The sequence below is a fragment of the Plasmodium malariae genome (genome assembly GCF_900090045.1).
Source record: "Plasmodium malariae genome assembly, chromosome: 8".
NCBI lineage: Eukaryota > Apicomplexa > Aconoidasida > Haemosporida > Plasmodiidae > Plasmodium > Plasmodium malariae.
In genome coordinates this window covers 1,930,448-1,950,623 of record NC_041782.1, presented here as the reverse complement: position 1 = coordinate 1,950,623, position 20,176 = coordinate 1,930,448, and the positions used below count along the sequence as shown (strand labels likewise).

The 20,176-nt window shown below is 28.5% G+C and overlaps 6 protein-coding genes and 1 non-coding gene across 7 annotated transcripts; 4 read left to right on the top strand and 3 right to left on the bottom strand.

Moving 5' to 3' along the window:
• Positions 1 to 685: 685 nt before the first annotated feature.
• PmUG01_08049600 (conserved Plasmodium protein, unknown function) lies at positions 686 to 943 on the top strand (the record flags this gene model as incomplete). Its single annotated transcript, XM_029004671.1, has 1 exon — positions 686 to 943. One exon carries the CDS (start codon positions 686 to 688, stop codon positions 941 to 943), a length of 258 nt encoding a protein of 85 aa, XP_028861337.1.
• A 1,882-nt stretch (positions 944 to 2,825) lies between these two features.
• On the top strand, positions 2,826 to 3,735 carry PmUG01_08049500 (membrane magnesium transporter, putative; the record flags this gene model as incomplete). The annotated part of the gene is made up of 4 exons (XM_029004670.1): positions 2,826 to 2,904; positions 3,035 to 3,093; positions 3,250 to 3,359; positions 3,633 to 3,735. The coding sequence occupies 4 exons, from the start codon at positions 2,826 to 2,828 to the stop codon at positions 3,733 to 3,735; spliced, it is 351 nt and encodes a 116-aa protein (XP_028861336.1).
• A 1,115-nt stretch (positions 3,736 to 4,850) lies between these two features.
• CCT2 (T-complex protein 1 subunit beta, putative) lies at positions 4,851 to 6,449 on the bottom strand (the record flags this gene model as incomplete). The annotated part of the gene is made up of 1 exon (XM_029004669.1): positions 4,851 to 6,449. The coding sequence occupies one exon, from the start codon at positions 6,447 to 6,449 to the stop codon at positions 4,851 to 4,853; it is 1,599 nt and encodes a 532-aa protein (XP_028861335.1).
• A 3,921-nt stretch (positions 6,450 to 10,370) lies between these two features.
• On the top strand, positions 10,371 to 12,027 carry PmUG01_08049300 (40S ribosomal protein S23, putative; the record flags this gene model as incomplete). The annotated part of the gene is made up of 3 exons (XM_029004668.1): positions 10,371 to 10,380; positions 10,924 to 11,102; positions 11,779 to 12,027. The coding sequence occupies 3 exons, from the start codon at positions 10,371 to 10,373 to the stop codon at positions 12,025 to 12,027; spliced, it is 438 nt and encodes a 145-aa protein (XP_028861334.1).
• Positions 11,418 to 11,574, top strand: PmUG01_08049200. The gene has a single exon (XR_003751937.1). It is a non-coding gene; the product is annotated as an uncharacterized ncRNA (small nucleolar RNA).
• Positions 12,028 to 13,050: 1,023 nt separating the features above from the next.
• Positions 13,051 to 13,830, bottom strand: PmUG01_08049100 (40S ribosomal protein S12, putative; the record flags this gene model as incomplete). Its single annotated transcript, XM_029004667.1, has 2 exons — positions 13,051 to 13,398; positions 13,750 to 13,830. The coding sequence occupies 2 exons, from the start codon at positions 13,828 to 13,830 to the stop codon at positions 13,051 to 13,053; spliced, it is 429 nt and encodes a 142-aa protein (XP_028861333.1).
• Positions 13,831 to 15,968: 2,138 nt separating this feature from the next.
• Positions 15,969 to 17,236, bottom strand: PmUG01_08049000 (60S ribosomal protein L7, putative; the record flags this gene model as incomplete). Its single annotated transcript, XM_029004665.1, has 3 exons — positions 15,969 to 16,610; positions 16,830 to 16,955; positions 17,231 to 17,236. 3 exons carry the CDS (start codon positions 17,234 to 17,236, stop codon positions 15,969 to 15,971), a joined length of 774 nt encoding a protein of 257 aa, XP_028861332.1.
• Positions 17,237 to 20,176: the final 2,940 nt, after the last annotated feature.

Here is a 20,176-nt window from a genome sequence, read left to right as displayed (position 1 = left end):
AAGCATTAAGTACGTGTATTTTATTATTTTTTTTTTTTTTTCGCCGTTTTGGCATGTGTACATGTGAAGAAAAATAATATAAATAAAAAATAAAAATAGAAATAAAAATAGAAATAAAAATAGAAATAAAAATCGAAATTAAAATAAAAGCAAAAATGTATAAAACGAACTAAAATAGAACACAATAAAACGATATAAAATAGAACGCTATTAAAAGATATAAAATAAAATACGGCATAATGATATGGTAATACGGCTAAATTGCCAAAAACGTCTAATAAAAGGAATTTATTCCAACCAAAGAGATGAGTGAAACACAAAATTGGAGGCGCCTTTAATTTTTTCTTTTTTTTTTTTTTTTTTTTTCTTTTTTTAAATATATTATTATAAGAACACCCTAAATACCAAAACAGTAAATTGTGAATATTTTTTATATTAGTGGGGAGATATTTTTACCCATCAGAATAATTACAAAAATAGCCTGTTAAAGTATGAAAAGATTTAAAAAAAAAATAAAAGTTGACGTGTTATATATTTCTATTTTTGAAGGTGTAGATATATTTACGTCAAACTAGGTACACACATATACACACTTCAATCGGAATTTTTTTATTTATTTTTTTTTTTTTTTTTTTACTTAATCTTAGTTTTACCATTTTGCAACGTTTGGAGATAAAAAGAAAAGATGACGTCTGCCCCAGGTTTGTCCTTTGCCAACCTGACACTGATGCTTGACCTTCCGCAGTTACCCGCAATTTTTTTTGTGAATTTAAGAAACAATTTTAAAGTTCTTATTAACGAAATTAAACAGAATGTAATTGAGAGAGAAGACATATTTTATCCTCATAATAGAATTAATTTGCAAAACACGAAAATAAATAAAATGGGAAGAATTCGGAAATATAGCAATAACAAAAGTTGGCTATTTGGTAACCCCTTTTGAGTGGGAAATTAAAGAAATGAGAAAAATAATCTCTAAAGAATTAGTTCCTTTGGTTTATGAGAATTACGCCATAGTTAGGGCAACTCAATTGCTCGTTGTGAAGCCATTTTGTTCCTTTTTGTTCATTCAATATATTAGAAGCGAATGTATTTGACAAATTGGACGCACATATGTGAGCAAACAGCATTGCGCAGAGAGGAGCGCAAATGTGAGAAAATATGAGTATATACATATATACATGAATACGTATATATACATATGTTTCTGTAATATAGCTAATTCGTGAAGGATGAAGAACGTATTCCTTTTTTAGCACATTTATATTATGCTACTTTTTTTTTTTTTTTTTTTCTTATATATTTTATGACAGCTTGGATAGACCTTCTATATGAGCAATGTTTTTATTGCCATTTGATGCATGTGCTTCTACTGTTCATATATTTTATTGTTTAACATTTTCCATTTTTTAATTATGACATAATGCATAAAAGAATGTGTTTAAATAAAACAACAAAAAAATATACTCCAAATGTGAAACAATTAAAGGTCTAACAAATTTTTTATTTTATTAAGATACTTATACAAAGTTTTTTTTCGCCTTCACCATTACACAGTTACCTTTTCACCTATTCGACTTTTATCATTTAAGGGTATCTTACCTCCTTTAAAAGCGTTTTCCATCTCACTGTTCATAACAAACGTGAAAGAAACGAGCAAAAGATATACATGTAGTCGCAGCGTTTGATCGATATGTATATATATGTACTTTTACCACAATTTACATTCAACAAAAACTGGGGAAGTTCACATATTGAAGAAATGGAAAAACATCTTGCATAAAGAAAAAAAAAAAATTAAAAAAATTTAATTAATTAAACCCTTAGGCTGGAATAAAAGCTTAATTTTTTGAAAGTTTTCCCTAAGTATCACATACTTGCCAATACAATTTTATTTTTAATTTTTTGGAGTTAAATGAAGACAAAAACATAGGGACAATAATTTTTTTTTCCTTTTTTTTTCGTCATTTTTTATTTGGTATGTATGCAGTTATGGTAGTTCGCTCTATGGTTCATTCATTCGTTCGTTTTTCACTTACGTCCTTTAACTCTCACTTTTCAATGTGACCTTTAAAAGTGCTTATTCTTATGCCCTCTTTTCATAAAAATAATATTTTTACCAAAAATAATATGTTTACGAAAATGATAAAACTCTAAAAAAAATTACGGGATAAAAAAGTTCATTTGAATACGCAGTCGCGTTTTAGTTCTTATTCCCATCTAGTCTCTTTTTAAGAAATAATTTGCCTTTACTGATGAAGAGGAAGAAGCCCACTCCATAGAATAAAAAAACGAACGCTTTAAAAAAAAATTTTTTTTAATTAAATATTATTAACAAGTCAGGCAAAAAGAAGGGGTAGAAAAAAATTCTGAAAAAAAAAAAACAAAAGAAAATTAAAAAAAAAAAAAAATAATTAATCGAATAATCGAATAATCGAATAATCGAATAATCGAATAAACGAATAAACGAATAAACGAATAAACGAATAAACGAATAAACGAATAAACGAATAAACGAATAAACGTATAAACGAATAAACGAATAAACGAATAAACGAATAAACGAATCAACGAATCAACGAACCAGCGAATCAACGAACCAACGAATCAACGAACCAACGAATCAACGAATCAACGAATAAACGAATGAACGAATGAACGAATAAACAAATATGCATGTATATACATATATATAACAGTAACAAAGTAAAAGCGATATCCAAGGAATGCCACGATAAAATAACTACACAAAGCTTGAAACTCGCATGTATTACACGAAAAAGTAGAAATAAAAAATATTGGAAGGATAGGTGGAATAACCAAATATGATTGGATGTCTCTCAGCTTCAATCACTCTGGTGGGCTTAGCTTCCCTTTTGAAGTGTGGACATTCCGTTTACTTGCGTAAGTTCTCAAAAAAATGAGAAAACAAATAAATGAACGAACGAGTAGTTACCAATTTTACTATAACCCTTCCATGAGTCATACACACAAATACTTTAATTACAATTTTACTGTAAATTTTTTGACATAGTCCTGAGCAACTTCAAAATGGAAAAGGATAACATAGACAATTTTTCGTTACCCATTACAGTAATTTAAAAAAAAAAAAAAAAAGAAAATACTTTCTACGATGAATATTTAGAACTTTCTTGAGAAAAAGTAGAATTACATTAATTCATTTGTTGATTTTATTTGTTTCTATATTTGCGTAATTTTTATTTATTTATTTTTTTTTTTTTTGTTCAGCTTGTTGTCCAAATAATTATTTGCGCCCTGATAACAGTATACGGAGGAAGCAAATTATTTTTAAATTTTGAAAATATTAATGGGGGATCTGCAGCAAATTTCGATAATTAGTAAGGCATTTTGTATGTATATATGTATATAATTACGTAGATATGTATGTATATATGTGCTTGTAAGTATGTATATAATTCAAGCTATTATAACTATAAGCAGTAGTACTTTATTCGTTTTGTTTTGTGTGCACTCCTCAGTAAACTTCCCGTTTTTATGTCCAACTACAATGTGATTCACTGCAATTTGATATAATACGTTCCCTTTTAATATATGCTTATTCAATTTTATACATCATGTGTGTTCGCAACCTTATGGTTCCCATTTCATAGCGCTTGGGATAGGAATCATGCAAGGAAGAGCTTTCGACCATGTGTTAACAGAAAACATTTTATTAAGGACTATGTAAAAGATTACCTTGTAAAGTCCATATAGGATTCTTCCATATGATAACCTAATACGTATGATCTGTTATCTCAGCTTTCGTAAAAATCTTTAACGTTAGAGCGGTTCTATATAGAGGTCTTTTTTTTTTTTTTTTTCTTTTTTTCATATAAACACAGAAGAGTGAACCGTTCTAACTTATGACGCTACAAAAATAGCGGAAAAATAGAACTAAAAAAAATGATAAAAATAGAATGAAAATGCGATAAGAACACGATAAAAAAATTGTATTAATATATTTCTGGGCATATTCATGGGGTTTATTTTTTTTCGTATTCTCAACATTGCATTATTACGCCAAATAAACGGAAGTTTTGTTTGAGTATTTTTTGTAAAGTCTATTTTTTTTCAATTGTTATATGTAAGCCCGAATGGGAACGTTTCCCCTCCTCCCCTAATATTTTAATGTTTCGTTTAAATTAATCAAATGTGCAACTTCGTCCATTCGTTTATTCATTTATTTATTTTATTTTTTTTTTTAAGTCTTTAATTTTAACTGCATTTTATTAGTAAGGTAAATGCGCAAATATGTAATATTCATAAACAAAAAAGGAAAAATAATAAAGGGAAAAAAAAAAAAAAAAAATGCAAAATATATAGGGATTCACACGCGCAACACTACGTTGTACACCCATTACTGCACCTTTGTTAATTATTCCTTTGATCTGGAAAAAGTGGTAGGTGGAGATGGAATGTGCAGCGTGTGCACATACATGAACACGTTCATGAAGTATTAACTTTGAGAAATACATATACCAATTCGCAATAGTTAATGCTACTACTGGATACGTTTGAAGATGATGTGAAAGGGATGGGAAAGGTTATCACATGATGATAGTCAATAACGTAAATATATATACATAACACACGCACGCATTGTATATACTTGCACATACAAACAAGGATAAATATAAGCAGTGCGCTGCTACCATTTTTAAAAAGACAATCCGCATAAATACACTCATCCCGCACATGCAAGTATGCAAAGAACTAATTCCGACTAACGCATGCATTACGTATACTTCTTCTTTCCCTATAACCAAGCTACTCATACTTTCCTTGAACAGTTCAGGCTCATCCTCTCCCCACTCACCTTTACACACGTATCAGACACCAGTCCTCTTCCTCGGGGCACACTTAATTATGTCGTCCACTCGCAGAATCATTTCGACGGCTTCCGTAGCGGATGTGAGTTGTGATAGCTTCGAGTTGTAAGATTCGTATATGCCCAATTCCATTATATTGCCAACATCCCCCTTGTTAATATCTATACCTGCATATTTGTTCCCCTTAGTATGTTGTGCTCTAATTTTACTAACAATTTCGGAGCTATCGAATCCTCCATTGTCTAATATGTATATAGGTATTTGTCTCAATGCTTTTGCATAAGCTTCAATGGCTAAACTTCTTTTTCCTTCTACTGTTCTTGCTAAATTGTCGACGGCATTACTCATTAACATTTCTGAACAACCAGCACCTAAAACTACACGATTATCTTTTAACGTTTCCGCTAAGACAGCTAATGCATCATGTAAAGACCTTTCACTTTCTTCTAATATATGTGTAGATGCACCTCTAAGAATGATAGTGCATGCACCATTTTTTTTACATCCAGAAAAACGAATTAATTTATCTTCACCAATAATTACTTCGTCAATTTTATCACAATGACCTAGTTGTATATTTAATCCTTTTTCAAAAGTGGATGCAATTTCTGCACCTAAACAGTTAGCTAATCTTTCCATACCATCAAAATCACTATGCTCAATAGTCATAACATTATTTTCCCGAAAGATTTGTTCCGGATAATTATATATGAGTTGTCTATTTATAAATACATTACATCCGTATGAGATAATATTTTCTACTTTATTTTTCATTTTTAATCTCTCTTCGCTTTCTAAATCTTGTATATCTTCAAAACTATGCACATTCACCTTAGTACCATAAATTTTTATTTTATCTGCATCCATAGGTGTATTAGCTACCATAACATTACAATTAGTTAACGATTTCGGTTGATTAATGCCAATCTTTTTTTCTAAAATAAATCCCTCTTCTAAATAAGAATCTTTTATAGTTCCCCCAGTTTTTTTAATTATTTGTATTAGATCTAAATTTAAATGATCTTTTATTCTTAATATTGCATTAACAGCTAATTCTGCAAAATGTTCTTTCTCATGTGTTAACAATTTAGATGATAAAGTTGTTCTAGCTATTTTCAGCATATCTTCTTTAAACAAATCACTAGTAATATCATGACTAAAACATGATTCTAGTAACGCTTCTCTTGCAACTTTTAAAGCCATTCTAAATCCATCGCAAATTATTTGTGGATGTATTTTATTTTCAATTAATATTTCAGAATTCCTTAACATCTCTGCTGCTAAAACAACAACTCCAGTTGTTCCATCTCCACATTTATTATCTTGTTGCATACTTACATCTACTAATATTTTAGAAACAGGATTATCTAACCAAACTGATTTTAAAATTGTAGCTCCATCATTTGTTACTGTATGTTGATGACTTCTTGCTCCTTCTATATTTAGAGGGGTTAAAATCTTGTCTAGTCCTCTTGGACCTAATGTACTTTTTACTAAATCCCCTACTGCTATTGCACCCACGAAATATTGAAGTCTGGCGATCTCCCCCTTGTCCTCCTGGGCCCCCTGCTTAAGAACGTCCGGAATTACTGTGTTCATCTGCATGAGAAGTGCCAGGAAATTAAAGAGGTGTGAGACGTGGGCATTAAAAATATATGGATGTGAGATGTGAGATGTGAGGAATCCGTTTGAGAGACCTTGGATATAAATTGGACAGACGTGGTACATAAAATAGTTAATAAAAGATAGGTCAGCTATAATATATGACAAGTGCTATGTACAATCATAATATATGAGACGTGCGATGTGGGGCATAAATTAGAGAGACGTGATATATGGAACATACAAAGGAATCACTTGCCACCTCACCAACTTATTCCCTCACACATATATATGAGCGTATTTATCCGAATGACCTCTCAAATTTATACTCATAAATATGCAGTGGAATAATTAACAAGAATTGCGTAACAACATGTTTTTTCATTGCATTCACTACTGGCAGCCTCATTAGCCGCTTCGTTATCCGCTTTGCTATTACCGTACACTTATGGGCCTTCACTAAAAATAAGAAGAAAAAATTATAAGGGAACGCCTATCACTTCAGTCTTGTTCTTCCCAACAAATGGTGGTCAGAAGAACTCTCCTTTTAATCCTTTATTTGGAAAATCCTTCTAAGCACAGCTCTCTCAATTCTGTATTTGTGTATACTATGACAGAGCAATATTCTGTGATATGGGATATGGGGATGAGGAGAGTAAAACCTTGTATTAGGTCAAAACAAAACAAAAAAAAGGGGAAAATAAAATAAAAACCAAGCAAAAATGGAATGAAAAAATAAGAAAAAGGAAATAAAAATAATTAGAAAAATGAAATAAAAAAAATTACAAAAATGAAATAAAAAAAATTACAAAAATGAAATAAAAAAAATTACAAAAATGAAATAAAAATAATTAGAAAAATGAAATAAAAAAAATTACAAAAATGAAATAAAAAAAATTACAAAAATGCAATAAAAATAATTAGAAAAATGAAATAAAAAAGTATGCAAAACTGAATGAAAAAATAAGAAAAATAAAAAAATATGGTAAAAATAAAACACAAAATATGCAAAAAGAAATGAAAAGTAAGGTACAAATAAAAAGCAAAATATGGCAAGATAAAACAAAAACTATGACAAAATAATGTAAAAAAAAAAAAAAAAAAAAATTCTACAGAAAAATCAAATCAAATAACGTATTTGCAGGCTTGCGGACGACAACAAAATTTTTCAAAAAATAGTAAAAAAAAAAAAAGATTGTGTATTCTACGGTGTATATATTTGTACATAAGCACACGAGTACGTATTTTTTGCACGGCGCAATTTGGCAATAGCTACGCGCGCTTCTTCACATATACATTATTTTGTTTCTTCACATTCTCCTCTTTTAAGCTTTCTACATGCATTAATAAAGTGTGAAAGTAAAAAATAAAAGGAATAGTTCAGATTCAACGAGGAGTAACCAAGGAACGACAAAATTATATAAGGTCCCTGTGTTGCTAGCGGAGGAGGGAGAAGGGAAATTATTGTAAAGGAGGTAAATTTTTTTTTTTTTTTTTTCCCCTTTTTAAGGTATAAATTACCTATTTACATATTTACGAATGTCATAACACTATTTTTCGCGCATTTTAATTTTTTTTAAAATTTCAAAATAACACCAAGAAAGAGCAGTTGAAGGATAAACCATTTTTTTTTTTTTTTTTTTTTTTATATTTTGTTTCTTCTTCTTTACATTAAAAAGGAACGATTATTTTTTATGCACAGTCATGTGAAACATGAAGCTATTTTAAAGAAAACAATCAGAGCTTGCCACATCATTTTTCATTACATATAATGACATTATATTTTTGGCCTACTAGCACGTTTGTAAATAAAGCGAAAATGGATACGTACTTGTGTTTGTGTTTATACTCATTACCACTCAACAAAATGTGTTAAATTATTGTACTAGCAATTTTAATTTCCCCAACTCCTTACGGGGAAATAGACTAATTGACGATAGCTTAAATAGGGGTATACTAATATAAGCACATAGCCAAAAAGACACAAATTGGAAATACGAGGGGCATTTAAAAGTTTAAAGATTTATAGTTCCCCTTGTTTTTTCAGTTCGTTTCTTTACCTTATCTTTCTTTATTTTTCATTTCGCTTCTTTACTTTTCATTTCGCTTCTTTACTTTTCATTTCGCTTCTTTACTTTTCATTTCGCTTCTTTACTTTTCATTTCGCTTCTTTACTTTTCACTTCGCTTCTTTACTTTTCATTTCGCTTCTTTACTTTTCATTTCGCTTCTTTACTTTTCATTTCGCTTCTTTACTTTTCATTTCGCTTCTTTTCTTTTTCATTTCGCTTCTTTTCTTTTCCTTTTTTAATTTTTTTTTAATTTTCGCTCAAAGTTTTTTTCGAATTAAAAGGGGTAATAAATTGAGCTATTTCGTTAACATATGTAAAAGGAGGGCTTTATTCCCTTTTGTTCTGTTTTTACCTCTTCGCATTTATGGTAATAGGGTTAAGGAAAAATATTTTAATGTTGATATAATACCTTTATAAATATTTAAGATCATTACAATATGGATACAACGTGTGTGCAAGTGTATACACTACATAAACGTAGAAAAAACAAAAAAAAAAAAAGAAAAAGTAAACCTAAATGTAGCTATGATATCCTTTTATGAAGACATATATTATTTGTTCCTAATTTTGAAGAATATGTGAATTACGTGCAGGAACTAGATATTTGATATGAACGATGAATAAACGATATATGTTGCGTACATTTGGATCCCCTTTCACATATGTCCATACACACATACCCATATATACGTGTATATGCAAAAATAATTATAAATTAGTATAAATTGTAAACATGTATATAACACGAAGCTACCGCAGATTTAGTAACTACCCGTTGTCATTGCATCATTTCATTAACATTTCCAGCCGTGTGTTACTACTAACAGCTTTATTTTAAGAAACAAATGTATTATTACTATGGTGTATACTAAAAATACCTCTTTTTTTTTTTTTCATTAAAAATGAGGAAGCATACGTAGTGTGTCAGAGCTCAACTAAAACGTCCTATTTAATTTTATCTTTTTTTATTTTTGTATTTTTATTTTATATTTTATATTTTATATTTTTATATTTTTAAAAATTTCTATTTATTTTTATTTTTTTATTTATTTTTTTACGTAAACATTTTATCTTGTGCAAAAAATGCCTGTACTTAAATTCAAATGAGTTTGTAAGAAAAATAAAGGAACTGCTTTATCTGTTAGGTAGATTTTTATTTTTTTTTTTTTAGTATGTACAATTATGTACTTAATACGTGAGTACATAAGTACGTACATAAAATATGCAAATAATAATACATAATAGATAATACTTATATATGGTCATAAATATACCTATTGGAAGATTTTTCAATATATACGAAAAAAAAAAAAAAAAAATTTTATCCAGAGGAAGAAGAGATTTTTCTAACCACTTAACACTCTTTACTTGGGTAGCTTTTCGAGCAATTTTTTTTTTTTTTTTTTTTGTTAAGCGCACGAATATATATACATATATTACAATTACATTACATTACATTAGATATATGGTACATAATACATATACATACATGTACGACTACATGACTACTTATATTTGCCGTGTATGCACCTGTGGGTGGAGTTTATTTCTCAATTTTGGTCTACCAAATTTTATATAAATGTAAAGATATGATATAAAAAATATATTTGCCATAAAAAATTGTATGCAGAAAAATCTTATAATTATTTAACGTATTTTTCAGCAAAGTTTTATCATCATCGTTATTAGCAGCATCATCTTTATAATCATTATATATTTTTTTTTTTTTTATTTTTTTTTTTTTACTGGAAAAAGAGGGACATAAAATAAAAGAAAACAAAAGATTATTTTTTTATGAAAACTTAACAATTCACATTTTACATTTTGCTTAAACTTAAAATTGAACTATGGGATCAGGTACGAAATTGTTATTGCATACGTTTACATACCTTTTGCAAGATTACAATTAAGAAGTATACATGCGCGTACGTACGTTTGTAAGCATGTTTACGTATGTTTATGTATGCTTACCTACGTATTTGTATGTATATATATATGTATGTGCTTATGTGTGGAAAAGATGACAATATATAAATGTTGTATGTACTAACAGTGACAGAGAGGGAAAAACGAAATAAAGAGAAAAACATAATTAATCTTCTTTTAAATGTATATAATATGAATATGAATTTTACCATATATACATATATATACATAGATATATATATATATATATATATATATATATATATGTATACATGTATATATAAAGTATGTTTTATAATCTCTTTGTACGCAGAAAAAAGGAATACTGTGCGTACAGTGGAATGTGATGCAGTTTATTTTATGAACCTTCTGTATTATCATATATTTTATTGTCATCATTTATCGACATCATTTATCGACATAATTTATTGTCAAATTTTTTTTTCAAATATTTTGCTTTTTATGCGTGAACAGGAAAACCAAGTGGATTAAGGGCCGCAAGAAAATTAAGAATCAGAAGAAGAACACAACGATGGGCTGATAAGAGCTATAAAAAATCTCATCTTGGAACGAGATGGAAGTCTAACCCATTCAGGGGAAGTTCTCATGCGAAGGGTATAGTTGTTGAAAAAGTTGCCATTGAAGCAAAGCAGGTAAAATTATGGAAAAGAAATATTTCTTGTATGTGTGTGTACATATTTTATGTATCGTCATTTATTCAAATTGTTTGTATTATACTTTTGAAAAATACTTGAAATGAGTGGAGTACGTATAAGTATGCAATAGTTAAAAGATTTGAGGAGGGGAAGGAGGGATGGAAGGAAAAAAAGATAAGTAAAAAATATCCGAATGGAGAAAAAAATAAACTGCAAAGCAAAGAGAAAAAAACAACAAAATAAGGAGGAAACAATATGAAAGGCATATTAAATAAAAAACAACAAAGTAATACACCTCCACCCTCTACACACTCCCGCCCTGATTCCATCTGTGTGCCATTAGTTCAGTGTATAGAGCTGATGGGTCAAAAGATGGATAGAAAAATTTTGAAGGAAAACAATTTTTTTTTTTTTTTATTTTTATGGTTGTTTATGCATAAAAATATTTTTGTTCCTCAACAACCGCTCCACGTTCGCTTGAACCACCTCAACTTATTACATACCCTTGCTGCATATTAGTATATGCCTATGTATGTATTTAAGCATGTATGTATGTATTTAAGCGTGTATGCATGTATGTATGCATCTATGTATGTATGTATATCGTATATGTGTGCATACATATGTTACATGTGAACGTCCCATTTTTTACTCTGCCCTCCCCCCTTTGTAGCCTAATTCCGCATACAGAAAATGTGTTCGTGTGCAGTTAATAAAAAATGGAAAAAAAATAACAGCATTTGTTCCAGGAGATGGTTGCTTAAACTTTATAGACGAAAATGATGAAGTATTAGTGTCAGGTTTTGGTAGAAGTGGACATTCAGTTGGTGATTTGCCAGGGGTTAAATTTAAAGTTGTCAAAGTGGCCAGGGTTTCCTTATTAGCATTATTTAAGGAAAAAAAGGAAAAACCAAGATCGTAATTATTTGCACATACGTGGCTTAAGGTGCTTTTTCCCTTTCCTTTAAGTCTCACATACTGTCGTATGTATGTATATATATATTTATATATATATATATATATTTGCATTGTAAGATGACAATGTTATTTATTATTATTTTTTTTTTTTCATACGTGGTATACCCATACATGTGCTGCGTTTTCACATATGTAAACATGTGTATATCTATCTATATATCCATATATATATATCTCTATCTATCTATATTTATATATATATATATGTAGATAGATAGACATAGATATAAATGCATACAGGTGTGGTGTGGGTGTGCTTTTCGCGCTTAAAGCACAGGGCCAACGTTTATTTCAGCTTCCAACCTTTTAATATTGCTACCGATTTATGACGAAAAAAAAAAAAAGTAAAGTAAAACTGCAACATTTATATATGATCCTTATTAAAAAAGCATGTTTATGAAAAAAAAAAAAAAAAAAAAAAAATTAAAAAATGTACAACTGTTTGTCATCTTCATTGCAATATGTGAAAATGAATTTTTTCTTTTTTACGTGAAAATATTGTAATGCAAAATTTTTTGGGAAAAAAGGCGTGTTATGCCGCATCGCTGTTCTAGCGCGCGCGAAGGTGTTTTAACATATATATTATATATATATATATGTATATATTATGCGCATAAGCGGGCGTACAACAATTCGAAAGCGTTCATTATTTTTTTTTTATTTTATTTTTTTTAGTGATTCCCTTTCTCTGTATAACTTAAAAAATTTTCCATATTTTATTCATTTTTATGCTGTTAAAAATTTCTTTATATGCAAAATGATATGCAGTTTTGATATGGCAAAGTTATAATCGATACGCACCAACATTACATAATGTGTGTGAACAGCAAAATGGACGGGGGAGAAAAAAAAAAAAAAAAAAAATATATGTAGTATATATAAATAAATATACATATATACATATATATATATATATAATACTTCAATTTATGCGTATAGAACGTGGTGCTGATAATTGATGGAAATTTTATGCAGCCCCTACAGTCTGCTTTTGCGCCATGAGGAAGTCCCTCTCTGCTGATTCTTCCCCAAAATCTATAATAGCAACTGAACTTGCTCCAATAATTTTTCTTGCATTCCCTTCTTTATCTAATTTAAATAAACCAACCCATTGTCCTAAATCTTTACTATCGTTGTCAACCATAAATAGGGGAATATTCTTTTCTGCACAAAGGGCAGTAACTAACTTTTTATATGCCGGTTCCGAGCATACATTTGATAAGAAACATACTTTTGCTTCTTTAGATTCGATGGCTTTTATAACTTCCCTTATACCAATTTTTAGTCCATCATGAACTAACGCATTCTTGATTACCTATAAAAATATTCAATGTTAATGTGTGCGAGAATTACTATGCAGAAGGTACATAGGTCATTATACCCAAAGGTGACTAGATATATACATAATAAAGTATATATATGAACATGTTAACAGTTACTAAAATAAATAATACATCACATATATACATGTACATACATAATTCTCACTTTTACAGCATATCAACGCAAACATAGGTTCATACAGTATGCATTCGCCCCTTCGAACATGCCATTATGAACAACATTAACTTTATATTATTTTTTTTCCCCCTTTTGCACAATTTTTCATATCATATTTTTCATTTTTTTTTTTTTTTTTTTTTTTCCTCATCCTCTTTTCACTTACTTTCTGTATAGCTGTGGTATTGTCAAAAACGGCCTTCTCCTCAACTACTACATTATTATCAACACTTTCAGCATCCGTCATGGTTTAAAAAATAAAAAAAAATTTTAATTAAAAAAGGAAAAACAAAATATTAATTAAAAGAAAGAAGAATTTGAAAAAAAAAAAAGAAATTGAATGGGGAAAATTTTCATAAAATTTATACAACAGGAAATATGTGAAAATGTATTTTTTGTAATTTAAAAATAGCGGGCAAATAAAAAAATGCTTTGACATGTTTTTAAAAACAACTCCAATAATTTTGTTATGAGTACGTTGTTGTACGTAGTTTATGTATATGGCTATTCATTTCAATCATGTGCTAGAGCCCCGAGCTTTTTTCTTCCATGTGTCGCATTTTGTTTACTAGTGCATAATATACGTATACATTTATGAATATTTATTTATTCTTTCATTTATTCTTTCATTTATTCTTTCATTTATTCCTTCATTTGTTCTTTTATTTATTCTTTCATGTATTCTTTCATGTATTCTTTCATGTATTCTTTCATGTATTCTTTCATTTGTTCTTTCTTTTCTTTTTTTTTTTTTTTTTTTTTTGCTGATTTGCTTTTCTCTGAATGCTAGAAATTCCAAAAGAACTTAGCACCTACTTTGTGAATGTTAGTAGCGGTGTGCCGCGGGTATAACCTTAAAAACGTAGTTCAGTATAAACAAAGATATTATAAATACAGATATATATGAACATACGTATATATGAACGTACGTATATATGAACGTACGTATATATGAACATACGTATATATGAACATACGTATATATGAACATACGTATATATGAACATACGTATATATGAACGTACGTATATATGAACGTACGTATATATGAACGTACGTATATATGAACATACGTATATATGAACACATACACGAATAACGTACGTTCGTATAAAGTTATGTATACGCAAAATTGGCATTAACCCCTATTTCTCTTTTTCGGAGAAGAAAACAAAAATGTTCAGGAGTGTACCCCTCTACCTCTACATAATACTGAAAAGTATGGCTCAAAAAGAAAAAACTCAGTTTCTCTAACACACGTGTAAAATGAAATATTTTGAGCATATAAATGAGGATTATTTTTTTTTTATGTTTTCCCAATTTTATAAACATAAAAGTATTCGTGTGCTTCGCACGTTGTGTACATATTTTATGCACATTTATATATATATCTATATATATATTCTTGTACGTGTGACTCTGCTTGCTAGGGAATGATTGTAAATTTGATAAAAATAGAATAATGGGTAATCCCAAAAAAGGTACATATTAAATAAATAAAAACAAAGCACCTGTAAAGGGAGAGCAGCTATGTATTGTATTTAAAAAGAAAAAAGAAGCTGTAGGTGCGCATAAACTCTGTGTAGTATCTTTATTTGTAAAACCCAATCTCATTTATACTTCATAATATATTAGAGGTCAAATTACTAAAAATGAAGAATGTTTATTTTTTCCGAAGGGGAGCAAGTCATATGAAAAATAAAACAAACCGACTGCTCCATTTTTACCATTAATTATAAAAAGGAATGAAATATTATTTATTACAATAAATTGTGTATACATAAAAATCGCGATAAGTAGGTATCATGTTAAGGTATTTTTTTTTTTTTTTTTTCCCTTTATGTAGAAGTAATTACTCGAAGTTGCAGTGCCTTCACTAATTTTAAACGGGAAATAGTAAAACTCGTTTTTACGAAAAAAAATTAGCTCCGTTCATTTAGTATGACGCGTATATGCGTAAATATTTTATTTTTTTTAAATTTTTTTTTTTTTTTTTATTGGTTTATTTCTTCATAATATTTTAAAAATTTGCTAATTCAAAAAAAAAAAAAAAAATAAAATAAAATAAAATAAAGTAATTACGAGCATGACGCAACTGCCTAAATAGAACGAAGCGCAATTCACAAGAATGTACGCGAAAAAAGTGAACATAAGGCATAAGAGAGTATTACTTTTTTAAAAAAAGAAAAAAAAATAAAATAAAATAAAATACATTGCACATTTTTCCTGCCTATACAAAAACACATACACACATGTGTATATATATATATATATATATATATATATATATATATATATGTATACATCATGTGTGCCGTATCTACACCCACTCGTATGAACGCTGCAAGCGTGATAAGATGACGCCTGGATATCAATTTTTTTCCCCTAAATCATTCTGTTTATTAGCTCGTTAATATGGTTTTCTCTATTTCCCCAATCACCCGGTCTTGGTTCATTAAACGCATGTCTTTTTGCCTTAAATCCTTTTCTAGGTGGTTTTAATTTAAAGGCCCACAAGAAATTATTAACCTTTTTAAAAATAGGACCACATGTATATATCTGATATACCATATCTTCAATACCATGTATGTTATACCTTCCTAAATGCTTTGATATGTCTTCATTATCTTGAATCTTTTTTCTACTATATCTTCTTACTTTTCCTACTCTTATATATCCTCTTTTATATATCAATTTACGCACAGTTGATACACTTGGATACCCATACGTTACAAATGGTTCAACAATTTTTAACATTTCCTTAGTTGCTTTATTTACCTTAACAAAAACGCCATTATGTACTTGTAACAACCTCAATAAGCGAAATACTGTTCTAACCTTTGGAGATAATTTATTCACACCCTTCAATCTAATAACAAAAATCACCTTTTTTTCAGCTTCTCTATAAAAGCAATTATTCTTTCTAGCTTCTCTTTTTAGCATTGCTACTTTTTTCCTTTCATCCTCATACTGCTTTTCGTACTTTAGTGTCCTCTCTCGCAACTGTATCCTTTTCTTTTTGTTTATCTGGTGAAGTGGCAAAGAAGTAGTAACGAAGAGAATAGGCGAACAGAGAAACAAACGAATAGGAGTAGGTAATACATTAAATTATAGCATTATGCGTAACGAGAACTAACCAACTATACAGTCATATGTACTATTGTAATGGACAAACAAATTACGATACATACACATACATATATATATTTGTAAAAATGCATATTTGCTATATTGTTCACATCTTACCAATTTTAGCGCCTTCATTTTTTTTTTGGTCTTTTCTTTCAGTGCTTTATTTTTCAATGCCTTTTTTTTTCTCAAACTCATCATATGTTTTCCTATTTCTTTAGGATCTTTTTCCTCATACCTATCCTACAAAACATTAAATGAAATGAAATTAAAAAAAAAAAAAAAAAAAATTAGTAATTTATATTACTACATATAAAGGCCACGGCGATAAGACTGTTTTCCCACTCAAATGTGGATATCTCGTGAGAAGGCGAATACATGACGCGTTGACCACGCGCAAATAGTTTAACAGTTGCACATATATAAGTATGTACGTACGTATGTATGTACATATACACATAAATACATATACATGTATATACATATAAATAAATGTATATGCATGTGCTTAATCTTACTGCCATGGTTAATAATTATTTAATGAAGCGAAAGTGCCAAAAAAAAAATGTTCCTTTCTTAAGGCAAAAAAAAAGATGATTTGCCAAATGTGCTATTCTGTCGAGTTCACGTAAAATCGTACGTTCACAAATTTGTTTTTATTTTTTTCTTTTGTTTATTTCTCTCTTTTTCTTTTCGATTTTGTATTTTCTCCTTTTAAACATTTATTAAACGTCATAAAACAAAAATTACAAAATTATAAAACTGCGATGGAAACTACTCAATTAAAAAAAAATAATAAAATAAAGTAAAAGTATAAAATAAAAATAAATAAAATCGGCACGTATACATATATTTACATATATATATATATGGATATGTAGATGTATATATGTATCCCTTTTTGGTGAACGTATCAAAACAAATTACCCTTTATTCTGCATTTAATACAGGTTTTTGTAAATTCTGCCTAATGAATAATTGACACATTTAAATAATTGTTTCATGGGAAGATTTTCTTTTTTTTTTTTTTTTTTTTTTTATTAACGACTGAATATAAACGTATATTTTTTAAGTGAAGGCACGAAAATAGATACCCTTAATAAAATACTAATGTATATAATGATAGTATGCATATATATGCATGTGCTAAAGCTGCTAATTAATGGTACTAATCAAAAAAAAAAAAAAGGTGTCAGGAATAAGAATCAATATGAGGGAATAAAAATTTTCAAAAAATAAACAATCTCACACCTATATTTTTTAATAAAAAAGAAATTTGTATATAATTAGTGAAGATAATTTACCAATTGAAAACCAGGTTATCTTTTTCTTTTTCTTTTTTTAATTTATGCATTAATATTCGTATGTATGCAACATATGAGGCGCGTGGTGTAGGGGGAGCAAACCAAAAGGGCTATTTAATTTTACTAATAATATTTCTATATTTATACAATTGTACATACATACGTACATACATACATTATTTATACATACATACGTACATACATACATACATTATTTATACATACATACGTACATACATACATACATTATTTATACATACATACGTACATACATACATAAATTATTTATACATACATACGTACATACATACATAAATTATTTATACATACATACGTACATACATACATTTATACATACATATATACATTTATAGTATAATAAATAATGTTTGGATAAAATTTTTTTTTTCTAAAATTTCTTTCAAATAATGCTTTTTTATATGAACTCTTTTATATGGTTTTAATTTATTTATTATATATATAAGCATATTTTTTAAGGTAATTTTTGCCTTAATTTAGAGAGATAGGGATACAGTTTTTTCAGATGTATTTATGCTGTGTAAGCTTAACATTGCCTTTTCCATATTTAAACATAAACATATGTATACTTGTTCGGGCTTATATGCGTATATGTATACTTGTTCGTGCATATATGCACGTATGTATACTTGTTCGGGCTTATATGCGTATATGTATACTTGTCCGGGCTTATATGCGTATATGTACACTTGTTCGTGCATATACGCACATATGTATATTGTTCGGGCTTATATGCGTATATGTATACTTGTGCGTGCATATATGCACATATGTATACTTGTTCGTACATACGTACATACATACATACAAATTTATATTCGCGCATATATTAATGTGCACTATTGAAATCCTCTTTTTCCTTTTGCATCTTTTGCCGTATGGTCTTAAACATTACGAATTACGATCTTTCGGTTTAATAGTAATTTAAGAAATTGCAGCAGTTTTGGTTAATTTTTGGTTAATTTTTGGTTAATCTACCAATGAAAACAAATCGATTTAAAAATAAAAAAAAAAAAGTAAATAGCATTTCTTTTTTTGTATGTAAATTGAGAATATAAAATTATATATCCAATGCATGGAAATATCATATATATATTACATTTTTATCATCCCTTAAAAAATTATTGCGATGTTATTTTTATTTTATTTTACCCTATTACATACTTTTCACGTTAAGCGACCATATTTTTTGTTCTATATAATCTGTATTTCTTTAATGTGTCACAAAGAGGAAAATGCCTTAAAAAAAATTAAAATTAAAATAAAAAATAAAATATTAAAATTTAAAATTTTAAATTTTAAATTTTAAATTTTAAATAAAAAAGGGCCAACATTTCACGGGTAAGAAGGTCGATTTCTCAGGGGGTTTGTTCAAAATCATAAGGGAGATGTAACAAAGTTTATATAATGAATATTCCTACATATATCCACAAAAATATATATAAGTATGTGTGTATGTATGTTTACGCATTTAAATGGGTGCGCAATTCTGTAAAAAACAGAACTCCTTTCACCTTTTAGCGAAATTTATACAAAGGAGTGTATGGACATGTTTAACAACATGCATTCCGTTAAGTGCACAGCAGATGGAAGGAATGTAGTTCCATATTACAACATATGTGTTAATATTTAAGGTTGAGTGTTCACATTACCTAAAAACACTTATTTTATGAACACTTGTATTTTTCATTAATGTGCATCAGTTAAATTACAATACCATTCCCTACTTTGTCATGCCATTTAATGAGATTAAGTGTTTGAGGAGACGTTAAATGTTGTCCTTCACTCGTTCTTTCTTATACATGTGCTTTCGCACTGTTCGTTAAAATTTGCAAAACGAAGTGGCTCCTATCACTTTGTCAATTAGTAATGTCATATTCGCACTGGTACAAAAGGTAAAATAGAATTAATTATTACATAAATGAGGAAAAAAAAAGGGGAATAAAAGTCCAAAAAAGTAAGATATAGCACGTACTTTTTCATAATTTTAAAATGTACCCATTCTTTTCCGTACATCGACATTCCCTCTTTTCCACATTTGATCATCTGCTCATTTCCGCATTCCCCCTTTCCTTCTATTATTTTTATTTAAACTCCTATTGTCTTGAGTTTACCCGTCAT